Source organism: Hylaeus anthracinus, unplaced genomic scaffold, assembly GCF_026225885.1.
Source record: "Hylaeus anthracinus isolate JK02 unplaced genomic scaffold, UHH_iyHylAnth1.0_haploid 12000, whole genome shotgun sequence".
NCBI classification, from domain to species: domain Eukaryota; kingdom Metazoa; phylum Arthropoda; class Insecta; order Hymenoptera; family Colletidae; genus Hylaeus; species Hylaeus anthracinus.
This window is the reverse complement of record NW_026534347.1, coordinates 11771233-11785789: the sequence shown is the minus strand read 5'-3', so window position 1 is coordinate 11785789 and position 14557 is coordinate 11771233. Positions and strand designations below refer to the sequence as shown.

The window sequence follows — 14557 nt, the reverse complement described above, 5'->3', positions numbered from 1 at the left end:
TTTAATTATTTTGTGCTTTTCTTTCATTGTTACCTGTTTATTTCACATATTTTTGTTGTTGTATAATATTAAAATTCATCAGGAAATACCAAAAGATAAAATCCTTTGAATTATAAAATAAAGTTAATACATATCAAGAAAGTTTGTCGAACTGGCACAGTGAAATAGTGTATAAAATTGACTCCTATCCTTATACTTTGCAATATAAAAGTACATTCTTTTAAACATTTTATAATCTTAATATTTTAGCGTATATTTTCTATTCGTTTCTTTTTCTTTTTTCAAGAATAAGAAAATACAATGATCATTGCAAGACAAAATTTACTTTATATGAAATGTATAAGAAAGAAAATTGTTTGTTTTTACATGTCAGACAAATCGTAGAAAATGAGAGAAAAAGTCATTTGTACAAACTATACTACAATAATACACTGTTGGTATTTATTATTATTTTATTATGCCTTTCAATTTATTAGCATCATCTATGTTGGTTTCATTTGTCAACAATTCCTCGTTGGTAGATTCAAACTGCTTTTCTGTATTGGTTTTACTGCTATCTTGTTTAACATTGATATCCTCAATAACACATTTAAGAACATTCGCCTTGGGCAAATTAAGTAAATCCTCGAGTCCATTCTCCTCATTTTCCAATCGAAGCAATGCAGTTCGAAATTCTTTAATCATATGTTGCAGTTCATTCATATTAACGTTTCTACTAACATTTAATGATGGTTCGAATGGATTGAAAATATAAACAGCCGAATTATCCGCTTTCAATTTATATCTACCTTCTCGGAGGCATATTCCGTGAGTAGAAAATTGAAAGGTGACGTAAAATTCGAAAAAACCATACAAAAGAGAATACAAAGATTCTACTTCTGTAATCTTATTTCTGCTTAAAACTGAATTTTGTGGGTGTAACACTTTAAATTTTTGATTTCCTAAAAAGAACAATACGGACTCTGATTTGATACAACTAAAATACAAAGAATTACTTTTGTCTATGTACTTACCTACACTTGCTACTAGTTTATTTATAGAAGGCAATACGTTTTTATACTGCAAATAAAATATTACCAAAAGAGTAAGAGAGAAGTTTGTTAACCAGACACCCGGTATTTCGTTTGTTATTCTAACAGATCTTGCCCATTTACGGATAGTACAAACAAGTGGCTTAACACGCCAATCCATTTCTCCATAGTAAAATAACACTTCAGTCATGTGTGATGCAACACTACAGAATTAGTAGTAGTTTAAAAGCAATTAACGATCCAAAGGGACGACAATGTATGCGATACGTACATATTGGTGTTACTAAGATCACATCGCATAGTTGTATACTTATTTACAAACTTAATTATGGGAACACGAGCTCCAAGAATTCTTTCTATATTATAAATACCAGGAATAAAATTCTGAATTATGTCAGCTACTATCGATAAGAGTTTCTGTTGATGTGATTTCTCGTTCATACAGTAATATTTTGCGTGAAATACTAATTTGTTCAAAGAATCCTGAAAATCATAGTTGCTAAAAATCAGTTTTTATGAAATTATTAAAAAACTAATAAATATATTGGTGGATGGTTTACACTTACGTTTATATGTACATTTTTGTGTATATTTCTACACACCAAGTCGAGATCGCAGCCTGTGTGTCCAAAACCACTTATGCTAGATCCAAATGGTATGATTGAAATGGTTGGAAATAATTTGGAAATGCAAGATTGTAACTGATCGGCAGTATAAAACCTCAATCTTACGTCAATGTCTGTAAACTTTAATATATTGTAAAGTTCAACCATTTGTTCTGACACCTAAAACATTCAAAAATTGTACTACTGTTTATTAAACGTACTAATACATTTGATACGTTAATATGTTACGTTTCTTATCGGATGTAGTCTTTTCTGTATCATTTTGGTGGTGGGAATACTCATGCTATGCAATGGAAATCCACTGGATTCTTGAAGCACAGACAATTGACTTTGTGAATTTTTATTTCTTTTACGTTGAAACCACAATACTCTTGTATCCATATAAATATGTTCAGAAGAGTTTCTACATTCAGATGTACGTTTTATCTCTTCTACGGAATAGACCGATTCAAATTCTATTAACACAAAATTTGGCTAAAAAGTAATTATATATTATAATATAGTAAATAATAATGTAATAGATAAAATCATTAATAGTTACACAGTTTGTATAGTAGTATTGCTGTATTTGCAGGAAATATATTCAAATACCATACCATGGATAATACCAAATGTGCCATATAAACCGATATGTGAGTAATACATAAGGATATAAACTATGTACAATAAGACGTTATCAATAATGAATAAAGTAATAACAAAATACATTATGCTTTCTTTTTAACTCTTGTGTATGTAACAAAAAAGTAAAAGATTCAGATGTTTGAGAATCATCAAAAGAGATGTTAGAGCAATGAAAAATACAGTATTTTTATTATACAATATTGTGTACAGTAACAATGGACAAGAGAACAATAGAAATCAAACAAACTTTTGTCTATCTTACTATATACTACGGGTGATTAAAACTGTGTGTACCATTGTATAATGATTCCACAAATACAGCTGCACTACTGTATACCATATAATTCTGAAATAAACTTTGTACAACCATATACGTACATCATCTGCTAATGTGGAATAATGATATATACTTGAAATGTTTCCAAATTCTTTACAATAATTCTTGAGGTGACTGATATCATCGATCGACTTTAATTGCACTAGAATACTTTTATGTGCTTGTTTTTGTCTAAAAGCAATTGTCTCATTACATGTCCTTATATTAGCGTATTCTTTTCTTATTAAAATTGTATCTATAAAATGCACTGTACATGTTATACTCTGAATAAAAATGAAATATTTATTCTAATTACAAGGTAATATAACCTATAATGTATCAATATCAGATGTTTACACTTCACGTACTATTTTTTAAGAATTTATTAACACAACAATATCTTAACAATTACATTATCAATTGTATTACCGATAATATTGTATGATATTTACAGAAATGTTTCAAAAAGTATTGGTTAGTTTTTATAACAATAACTGAATTAAACGAAACAAAGAGAAAATACAAGAAAATAATGAAAGGTAACAATAAATAAGTGTTCGTTTATGTTATGTTACGATAATGTACAAAAGAAATCAAAACAAACAAGAATAATAATGAACATAAGTTGAGATACCGCGATTGAGGTTATATTGCCACTAATACAATTATCTCGATGCATACCATTATTATTTTTCAAGCGATCGGTTGAAAGCTTGTTCGATTTAAATCTCGTAATGTTTACTGTAAACTTGCAATAAAGAGTACTTAACAAAGGACAATAGTTTGTACTGACACGAAGAACGAGCGCCATTTTTAAACTTTCGGCTCTTACCAGCTCTTACATGAAACACGTGGTAAGTAATACGGAAATTTCACTGGTAATTTACAATAAATAAATCTCTACTTGTACTACAAGGAATTTCGCTGTATTCCGCGCTACTAGAGCAGACTAAGTATTCTGCGCTAATAAGCGCAGACGACGTATTTTGTGTTCTGGTTCTAGTAGAAACCAGGAAACCAATACAAATGAGTACTTTGTCTACGGTACCTCACGGTACCTGTAGATCCACTGGGATACCACTGGGTGCATCACCGCTCACTAAGCCGCTTTGTGAGAAGATCAGCTTACAAATTTATCGCTCCCAAGCATAGCGACCGCTCCCTAGTAAGCATGGTAAGCAGCCAATCGCTAAACTTTTAGTGTTTAGTACCACTGGCAAGTAATTAGTCACATTACATGACTGCAAAACGTACCTGAACTCTATTTTTTCTAAAATTCATAGGTACAGAAGTTGAATTGTGAAAGACAGATATCCGTCCCCCTTCAATTTTAAAGAAGATAGGACTACATGTAATAAACGTGCGATAGAAAAGAACGTCCTAACCTTCCTATAGGATAAGTTACCTCTAGGTCTTTACAAAGAATGTAAACCCACGAGTCTATATTTTATATTGCTTATTATTGTTGTACAATAGGTATTATAATATTATTACATACAATTGTTCAATCGTTCCCTCGAAAATATACTTATAGCTCGAAGTGAGAATAAATTACACCTAAGGTTAGTAATAATCACACATATGTATTAAGAAAAACACGTGATATGTAATATACAGAGTGTCCCAAAAGTGTTGTAACACCTTGAAAGGAGTGGTTCGGGAGGTGATTTGAAACAACTTTTTCCTTAGTAAAAATGTTGTCCGAGGCTTCGTTGAGGAGATATTAACGGAAAACACTGATCAATCAGAGCGCGCGTATACCGTTGGAGCGGCCGGTATACGCGCGCTCTGATTGATCAGTGTTTTCTGTTAATATGTCCTCAACGAAGCCTCGGACAACATTTTCGCTAAGGAAAAAGTTGTTTCAAATCACCTCCAGAACCACCCATTTCAAGGTGTTACAACATTTTTGGGACACCTGTAGAATTCCTAGGTAGCTAAGTATAAAATGAAAAATATCATAGAGGATAAGGTACAGAAATGGTCAAATCTATGTATTTTTGTTAGACAGTAAACATAGAGCACCCCATGCACTGTAATAAATATATTAATTGTGGGGACGCGCCTTAAGGCTCTATCCACACGCCTTCGCTTTCCTCTCGGTATTGTGAGAGGGGAGTACGCCCTGCGCGGGTTTTGCTGGGAAGCCCAGAGCTTTGTGAACCTTTGTAGAGAGTAGGAAGTAAGGAAAAGAGAGTTATCCTGAATACTGCAAAATCGTTATTTACACCATCCTTCCACGGCTGATCTATCAGGAGTGGGCCTGAACACAGATCCATTATCTGTGATTACCCCACATAATTAGCACCATTGGTGGCATCGGTGAGAAAGCGGCCAAGTTTTTAATGAAAATAATTTCCATCATTTTTGTAAGATAGCGCCACCGATACCTTTTAATCAATAATTCATTATTTTTCATAACGGTACAATAAATACGATTTGTTGCTTTATAACACTATCATATATTATTTTAATATATTTTTTAAACATTTATCTGCTTTCACATATGTAAATGTAACAATAACTGTGAACCCTTTAGCATTGAGCTCTCAATGGGTGATCCTTCAATTTTTCAGACTGTATCGCATATTTGACCATCGATGACAAAAAAATCTGATACGTCCGGTCTTTTGCACAGTTAAGGGGTAGTTTCACGTCACAAAAAAGTGAACAATTGAATGATTTCATGACTTTCCATGAAGTGGCATCATGTTTTCTAGAAAATGGTTAATATGCAATTCTTGGGATCCTTTTTAAATCAACTTAATACGGTTAAAAAAGAACCTCATTGAATTGGCAACTGGGGGCACTAAACGTCCTGAAAGAAAATTGTCTTAGCTTTCCAAAACACTCGTGAAAAATTATCTACGATCATGCGTTCGCAAGTTATAGGCGTTCAAAGTAAAAAGTTCCTTTTCTGTTTAGATAGCGAATAACTCGGTCAATAAAAATCATATAACAAAACCAAAAAAACGAAATTAAAGAGGAATGTTTGCTCTATAAGAGCCTTTCATTGGGTTTATCTGAACAAATTTTGTTTAGCCTGTGCATACAGCCAAACTAGACAAAAATTTCTGAAACTTCGTTTCTTGCGCTTCATCTCGATAAAACAGTATTATAATCAACGACGAAAAGAAATGAGTCCATGATTCAAAAACTAGAAACTTCAAAATTTAAAATGCGTTTTTTAAATATTTTTTGCGATTATTTTTCGCAGAGATACAGCCATTCGAAAATGACAAAAATTTGCATATATGCTTGGAATCGACATATGACATATAGCTATCATTCGCGACAATTGACCGACTTGAACCCTCAGGGGCTGTAGCGGTGTTTGTAGCTACAGTACGGGCTTAGCAACCCCGAGGTACCCGAGCTAAGGGGGCCAGCGGGCCCCTATAGATGAGAAGTAAGAGATACTGCAAACAGTATTAAAATAATTCAGGAGTCAATGTAAGAAGATGATAAAAAGAATGGAAATAAGCTAGTAAGAAGTAAGCAGTAGTGCAATAACTTTGTAGAATAAGTTACGCACATAAATGAATGAATGTGTGGGGACTTTCCCCTACGCTTGGTCAGGCTGGCGTTACTGTCGCATCGGCGTGGGGTTTTTCTAGAGTTTGGCGAGTGTGCGACATTCGAGCGTGCAATTGATATAGACCAGAGACGCTTCGTCTTACGAGCCGTTACGTGCGAAGTTAATACCTGCAAAACTAGTGTTATTATAGTATTAAATAAACCAACCACCGTTCAGAAGTTATACGTCTATCACGCATACTATTATTAGTAAACCAATTCCCACAAATGAATTGACCGACTAGCCATCTAAAGGCCAACCACCCGAAGCTCGAGTGCGTGTATAAGGAAGAGAAAGGAATATGTAAACAAGGATAGGGCGAGGGTGATGGAAACAGAGAGAAAACTACATGAAAGACAAGGATAGCGACACTCCACAATAATTTTCTGACTTTCCAATGATGATTCATGCACTTTTGGAATTGTGTTGTCAAGTATAGATCACTAGCACATTCAAGGACCATTAGCGATTCGATTTTCATTGTTATTAAGTAATAAATAATCAATGAGTGCTAGGTAAGATGAACTCGACTCGGCACGGATCGTTGACACCTCGCATTAATCGATTGTTTGTTAACAATCCGTAAACAATTGAAGTACTTTGACATGTACTGAATGAAGTCTGGATCTGTAGCAACATTAAAGGACCACTTTCGATACGATTCTGATTGTTATTAAGTAATAATAAACGATTTTTAGTTGACGTATTGAATTTTGGTCGACTGACTGGTATCCAGTGTGTGAGTGCGAGAGAGTGCGAAGCATTTGCGACAAGGATAGCGACTATTTAGTGGCGCCATCTACTAACAGAACGCTCAAGTTTGTCGTAAAATAGTTCCACCGTTTCACCGTTAGATAACGCTGGCTGTTTAAACAAAAAAAATTATTAAAAATCGAAAATCTTATTACAGGCCAATTTTTAAAAATGATTGATAATGTCTATTAACATTCGGTGGAGTGTCGCTATCCTTGTCTTTCATGTACCTTTCTCTCCGCTTCCATTACCCTTGCTCTATCCTTGTCTTTCATGTTCCTTTCTCCCTTTTTCACACGCTCTCTCTATCCTTGTCTCATATATTCCTTTCTCTTTCTTCCACACGCATTCGAGCTTCGGGTGGTGGTTGGCCGCTAGATGGCGAGTTGGCCAATTTTCACGAATGATAGCTATATGTCATATGTCGATTCCAAGCATATATGCAAATTTTTGTCATTTTCGAATGGCTGTATCTCTGCGAAAAATGATCGCAAAACATATTTAAAAAACGCATTTTAAATTTTGAAGTTTCTAGTTTTTGAATCATGGACTCATTTCTTTTCGTCGTTGATTATAATACTGTTTTATCGAGATGAAGCGCAAGAAACGAAGTTTCAGAAATTTTTGTCTAGTTTGGCTGTATGCACAGGCTAAACAAAATTTGTTCAGATAAACCCAATGAAAGGCTCTTATAGAGCAAACATTCCTCTTTAATTTCGTTTTTTTGGTTTTGTTATATGATTTTTATTGACCGAGTTATTCGCTATCTAAACAGAAAAGGAACTTTTTACTTTGAACGCCTATAACTTGCGAACGCATGATCGTAGATAATTTTTCACGAGTGTTTTGGAAAGCTAAGACAATTTTCTTTCAGGACGTTTAGTGCCCCCAGTTGCCAATTCAATGAGGTTCTTTTTTAACCGTATTAAGTTGATTTAAAAAGGATCCCAAGAATTGCATATTTACCCCGAAATAAAAAGTGCATTACGATCTACAGTCTACTACTTACCTCGTGCCTTTTGTGCTAGTAATTTTGAAATTCTATTCTGAATTTTCGCTAAAAAATACAATTAGTATTATATTATATAAACACATCTATAGTAATGTCAGTGTATGATCTATGTAATCCTAACAATTAAAATGTCAGTTTCTATTCCGTTTGTAACAAATACAAGTGAATAAGAAATTGATAAAATTTCTCAAAATAGATTTCCCATTCGGTATGATAGTGAGACATTTCGATGAAGAGGCGATGGGGATGGTCGCAGATGTCCAGATAAATCCTCAAGAAGGGAGCAGTTATGAAGGGCTAAAGAACGCATTAATTGAAAGGTTCACAGAGTCCAAGGAAAAAAATCACTTTTTCTAATATTTTTTTGTGCATATGGTTTCGATTCAGTTTTCTAAACAGGTATGGCCCGGTTCGTTTTTGTTTCACTATCCTCGTCCTTCTCCCTTATAGTGTGTTTACACGCTCAAGCTATTTGCACAAATCGGCTTGCACTAGTGATGGGCATAATCGACTGAAAACTATCGACAAGTCGATAGTAGCAGTAAGCCATGTTATTGTATATAGTTCGCGAAAAATTCGCGATTGAACAAAATGTTAACTAAACTGATTAAATTAAAATTCATCGATGTACTCTCGACGCCGAAAAGAACGTACATTTTGTTCCATTTATTATTATTTATTACGAGTCAAGGGCTGAGTGGCTAGCGCAATAATCGCAAAGTTTACATCCCTCGGAAGGAGCATGCCGCAGCATCTAACATTGGCGATGACGTAAACAATGACTGTCCTTTTCCTCGCAACATTCGCGCCCGTTTTCCTTCTCCCGCTTTATTCTTGCTACCCCTTTTTCCTTAGACTTCTGCTGCTAGCGATGGGTTCGAGTTGCAACGAATAAAAATACATTACAATGTATTCACATTGTTCAAAAGTTTCCTCTCTGTGTTGCGCATGCTCGAAAACTAACGCGAGATTGGGCGATTCGACGATGACATCTCTTCAACAGTCACTCTTCTTCGTCTCAAAATTATACACAACCAGTACCACCATTACTTCTTACCGCCCTTCATTAACCGACTTCGAAAAGGAGGAGGTTACTCATTTCGACATGTATTTTTTTTATTTATTTATTTTTTGTTACTCGATTACGCCGAGACGGCTTGACCAATCGGAATGAAACCTATTGCATCTTGTAGAGCATGTCTTCGCGGTGGTCCCATTACCAACAAATTTTGAGATTTCTCATTTTTTACCGGTTTTTTTTTTGCAAAAAACCAAAAAATTTTGTATTGCTTCTTATTCCGAAACGAATTGACCAATCGGATTGAATCTTCTTGCATCTGGTAGGGCTTCGTTGCCTCTTAAAAGCTTAAAAAGACATTTGACCTACTTCCATTTTTTATCACTTTATCGCACTTTTTATCGAAAATTGGACTATTTCACGTATGCTCGGCCTGAATTCGATGAAATCGATGTTACCCTTTACATTTTGTTGCCGGACTCGTTTTCGAGGTGATCACTTTGCAAAAATGATTTTTCTTATTATTTATAACTATTCTTATTGCAAAATTCCTATTTTTTATGAAACGTTTTCTTTTGCTTTTTTTTTTTTAATGTATGTTAAATTTCTACGCCCACACGGCTTGACCGATTGGGATAAAACCTTTTGAATCTTGGAGAGCATGTCTCCCAATTGGTCCCGTTACCGCGATATTTTGAGATTTTTCATTTTCTACCCGTCTTTTTACCAAAAAACCGACAAATTTTCTATTTCCTCTTATTCTCAAACAATCGTATTATAAAAATGAAAAACTTGTTTTCATTTTGGCGTAAGATCTAAATCGTATATGGAATTTGCTGTAAAATTTGGTTGTTTGTAGCGTACGAGAAGGAAAGCCTAGCATTCGGGTTCTTTCTCGGCTGCCCGAAGCTGTCCGAAGCGTCGAGTTCGCGTACACGCGGTTGGTCCATGGTGTGCGTGCCGACGGAGGGGGAAATTCTCCGTGCTGTCGTCCTCGATCTGACGTCACACAGACCACTACCACCCGAAAGGAACGCAGCGGCCAACGGGGAGCAACCGAGCAAGAGCAACGGCTACAGGACAGGACGAAGAACAGTGCAGTCTCGGGCCTCGCGTCGACTACAACCGATCTCTTTCCCGCGGCACTCTCCATGCTCGACTGCTTCTTTTCGGAGCGACAAACAGCCGGCAACTGTGCGGTGTAGTGGCAACAAAATTTAGCAAAATTCCGCAAGAGCAAGGAAACGTGTACCGATGACCGTCGCGATCGACACCGCGAAATCGACTGCTGCAGGAATAGAGTAATAGACAACTGAAGAAACAGATATCCTTCGTGCATGTACTCGACTACCTCTAATCTAGCAGGTGAACGATATCCGGTCATCTGAAGCGTTTAGATTCGAACAGACGAGCGTCTTCGACAAAGAACAAGTCGAATCATTGATAACTTAATCGATAACGTGCGCGCTCGGAGGAGCTCTCAGCAGCGATGATAAAGTCTTCTCGACAGCTCGGACGTTGAATCCTCGAGAGTCTGGTCCCGTTGGAGGTTATAGCGAGCAGTTTGCAGAATGACCGATCCTAGAGTTGTTTGGGTTCGAAGGTGAGGAACGTGCGGCGCTGTCCGAACACGTTCGTGCCAGATCCTCCGCGATTTGGGGATGTCGACGCGCGCGAAGCGGACTTTACGGACGGTGAGGACGGGTGTTCGACATTGTTCGACGAGTCAGGTGTGCTACCGGAAGTGCTGATGATGAACGAGCCGGGATCCACGAGGTAGATCGAGCTGGTGATCCCAACAACAAACCTGTCCTGTGTCCGTAGGAAAGTGATCCCCTGATCGTCTACGAGACTGTTTTCTCCTTCTATCTCCGCTTCGTTCACGCTCCACTCGCCGGCGTCGTTTCGTAAGAGCTGCGACAAAGGGCTTTCTCGTGTCGCGGTGTTGCTCGACGATTTGGGAAATGTATCTAGGACCACTGACCATCGAGATAGGTAAGACGCTTTTACGATCTCCATTCACACGTTGGGTCGTGTCGGTGCCACAGTGGGACAAAACGGCTCTCGGCGATCAAAAATCCGTAACTTTGATTCTCTTGAAAATATTTTAATGAAATTTTTGGAACTTGTTCCCTATACTATGATACTTAAATTGTATTAGTATAAATCAATTTGACAGGGTGTCCAAATATTCACGTATAAAGTGTAACGCGTTCCATATCTTTCACTTGTTTGATATATTTATTGTTATGTAACCAAAGTTCGACTCAAACCTGTTATTAACTATGAGAGAAACGTATTTAGTAATTTAAAAATGACAAGATGTACGTAATAATCATAAAAGTAAGCGTACAAATGTACATACTATTTTCTGTTCGAGTCCTACTTCGTACAATCACCAATTTCTCGAAAAAGTCCACGAAGGGGTACCTGATCTTTGCAGAATCTGACAGAGGATGGTTCACCCTTTCCTGTGATAGCAATTAAACCTCGGACAAGTGCGGTTAATTTTTTATAACCATGCGTAAAGTTACAATTTTACTTAAATGTACTTCCCTCCAAGTAGTCCAAGACCCTATTATTTAAAAAGTTGTTAACATTTTGACTTACTTTATGCATTGAATACTATCTATACAAATCTAGTAAACATTATAATTCATTTGAATATCTTCTTTCTCAGCAACGTTTTTTAGAATCGTATATTAAAGTTAGGACGAATTTCAACTGCCTTTGAATGCGCACCATAGCAAAACGGAAGTAAATATCAAAAAACGGATGGTACTACATTAAACAGCAATTTATCCTTTATCGGTGTACATAAACAGTTTTTTCATTTTTCGAATTCACGAAAATCGATTTTTGATCGCCGAAAGCCGTTTCGTCCCACCGCGGTGTCGCGCGATTGCGCATCACGTTGGAAAAAACTGTTGAAGCTTCTTCAATTCCTAGTTATTTTAAAGTAATTTCTTTGAAAACGAATTGATTACTTGTTCGACCCGTAATATACGATTTTTAACATCTTATTCGATAAGTGGTTCTCAATTTGCTTCGTTAGAGCCCGGTGTCGCTAACAACGGAATAAAGCGATGAACTGAAAAGTGATAAAAAATGGAAGTAGGTCAAATATCGTTTTAAGCTTTTAAGAGGCAACGAAGCCCTACCAGATGCAAGAAGATTCAATCCGATTGGTCAATTCGTTTCGGAATAAGAAGCAATACAAAATTTTTCGGTCTTTTGCAAAAAAAAAACGGGTAAAAAATGAGAAATCTCAAAATTTGTTGGTAATGGGACCACCGCGAAGACAAGCTCTACAAGATACAATAGGTTTCATTCCGATTGGTCAAGCCGTCTCGGCGTAATCGAGTAACATACAAAAAAAAGAAAATACACATGTCGAATTGAGTAACCTCCTCCTTTTCGAAGTCGGTTAAAAACGTATACGATTATCCTAATTCGAGAAACATCGATTATAGCATTTCTATTTTTTAGAACGATTAAGGAGGGAGTCTGGTCCAGCTAATGTATTTTTCTAATGCGTATAATTTCCAGATATAATTAATTTTTGTTATTGAAACTTTTTTTACATATGAAGGGACGTTCAAAGAAGAAAATTGGACAGTGTAGATTTAATTTGAATATATACATATATAGATAAAACGGTGTGACGCATAGCCTATCGAATTTTTATCCGATTCACTTGATTCAACGCTTAAATTGAATTGAACGCTTATATTAAGTTTATATGCTAATGAACCTCGACTCTTAATGAATAATTATTATAGCATAAAGTTATTGCAAAATAACGGCGGACATGTATCGTTTATTTTCATGTTTTTTGCCGCCATTTTTGCAATTAACAATTTTTTGGGGAAATTGAGGTCCATACGCATTTTACGTACCTACTAAATAAAAAAATCGTCTCATTTTATCTATCAGATGTTTTACCAGAGCTCTACGTATTCCACCGTCTTGACCGAATTCTTTCCTTGCGACTACTATATCTATATGTATATGTACACATTCAAATTAAATCTACACTGTTCAATTTTCTCCTTTGAACGTCCCTTTATATGTAAAAAAAAGTTTTAATAACAAAAATTAATTATATCTGGAAATTATACGCGTTAGAAAAATACATTAACCAATCACTGGACCAATCTCACCCCTTAACGTTTCTCTATGAAAATCAAGAGAAATATTGTTCGAAATATGTACTTTTAGTCTACGTCAACGTAGCTTTAGTATGTGCAGTATAGGATAAAACATTTATATTAGATATTCCATAAATACCAGCATTTTTGTTTACTCATTTTTAAGTTTCTTAGCATTGAAGGTAAAGTCTGGACCTGCTTCCATTTCTTTGAAATTAAATTCTAAAGATTTTATTTTGGAGCACATTAAACGTCTGTTCTTTTCGAGAGTTCGTTCCCTTATTTACGTATAAATAATTGTTTTTCATTTTTAAATAATCGCATATTCATTTCCGGAGGCGCGGTCGTAATCGATCTATGTAATATCAGCGAGAATATAGCTAGGAGAATGAAAGGTAGTTAAACGTCTCTTTGGATTTTGCATGTGTAATTGTGGTGACAAGATGGTGCAATAGGTTCTCCCTAAGAAAGACTGCGACGACCACGTTGGCGGACGTTCAAGGACGCTGAAGGCGCCTGGCGAACAAGTTCCTGGAGAATTTACCGCCCAATCGATCAGAAAATAACAACCGAAGGAAAAATTCACGCCTTCGATGCTTACTCAGAGTTTTCCATTTCGCGAAGAATGTTTAATGGCGCCAGTTCATATTTTCGCTTTTCGTTGTCTAACTCCAAAATTGAGAAACCGAATGTCCTATGTGGTTGTTTGTATATTATAATATGAAAACACTGGAAAGATTAATTTGGTTCATCTTCTCAACGTTCTCGGCAAAAGGAAATAAAATAACTTAAATTATTGCGATATAAAACAATCTCTTGAAAGATAATGCTTCAATTAATACAATTAAAGAAAATAACATTGAAAATAAACTAACTTCGTAAGAAATTGATTGAGCAGCCAAAAGAATAGATCTCAATAATGAATAATTAGAATTAAACTTGTCCATGTCGGTCCAAACGTCGCCGATAATATAATATTACACGATCAATTTGTTCTTAAGATCAAAGAAACTTGTTGATTTGATTATCAAGACCATCGAGAATAAAAAACGATTAATCGTAGTTTCCATGGTTTTCAATCATTTTTAACAGGCGCAAGATTCAATATGGCGCCAACTGCTACAGCTCATATAAGTATCGATATTGTATGATAGTATAAACTTCGTCTTTAGGAAACAAATATTATTTTTTTGAATTTACAGAGGATGTTAATATTTTTATCTACATGTCGATGTTTTTTTTTTTTAATTCCGTAGACGAAAGGCCGAAAAATACTATTATTAGGATCCCGTCGAAGGTTGATTCGTTACTGGCTCGGAAAATTATGTTTTCGACGTTACTTATAATGAAACTTTTAACAGTTACTCGTTTTCACGTGCAAGGACACTGGCGTCAGTCGTGTGGCGTCAATAATCTTTGCATGTTAAAACTCTGCATTGTGTACATTCA

The 14557-nt window shown here is 35.7% G+C and overlaps 2 protein-coding genes across 6 annotated transcripts in view; one reads left to right on the top strand and one right to left on the bottom strand.

Moving 5' to 3' along the window:
* Nucleotides 1-306: 306 nt before the first annotated feature.
* Nucleotides 307-3727, bottom strand: LOC128890056 (poly(A) RNA polymerase, mitochondrial). Of its 5 annotated transcripts, none has more exons than XM_054148239.1 (8): nt 3279-3727; nt 2660-2853; nt 1886-2131; nt 1598-1816; nt 1303-1514; nt 1014-1234; nt 789-941; nt 567-715 (listed from the first exon to the last, which is right to left on the bottom strand). In XM_054148239.1, exons 1-8 carry the CDS (start codon nt 3406-3408, stop codon nt 699-701), a joined length of 1392 nt encoding a protein of 463 aa, XP_054004214.1. In that variant the 5' UTR covers nt 3409-3727; the 3' UTR covers nt 567-698. The 5 variants fall into 5 exon arrangements, with proteins under 5 accessions (XP_054004212.1, XP_054004213.1, XP_054004216.1 ...); XM_054148240.1 differs by having other exon boundaries at nt 567-712; XM_054148237.1 differs by having other exon boundaries at nt 307-941; nt 3279-3707.
* A 5199-nt stretch (nt 3728-8926) lies between these two features.
* Nucleotides 8927-14557, top strand: part of LOC128890061 (cuticlin-4) — a 158162-nt gene continuing 152531 nt past the window's right edge. The window contains exon 1 of the mRNA XM_054148248.1: nt 8927-10952. Within this exon, the coding sequence (XP_054004223.1) occupies nt 10922-10952 (31 nt within the window). The 5' untranslated portion in view covers nt 8927-10921. The remainder of the gene's footprint in view (nt 10953-14557) is intronic.

Excerpts from the sequence above, each read along its gene's own strand:
- LOC128890056 (XM_054148237.1), bottom strand. The coding sequence starts at position 3,408 with ATGGCGCTCGTTCTTCGTGTCAGTACAAACTATTGTCCTTTGTTAAGT. Across the intron at positions 1,817-1,885 it reads GACTACATCCGATAAGAAAC|GTGTCAGAACAAATGGTTGA; the intron begins GTAACATATTAA and ends TGAATGTTTTAG. Across the intron at positions 1,235-1,302 it reads GATCTTAGTAACACCAATAT|TGTTGCATCACACATGACTG; the intron begins GTACGTATCGCA and ends CTAATTCTGTAG.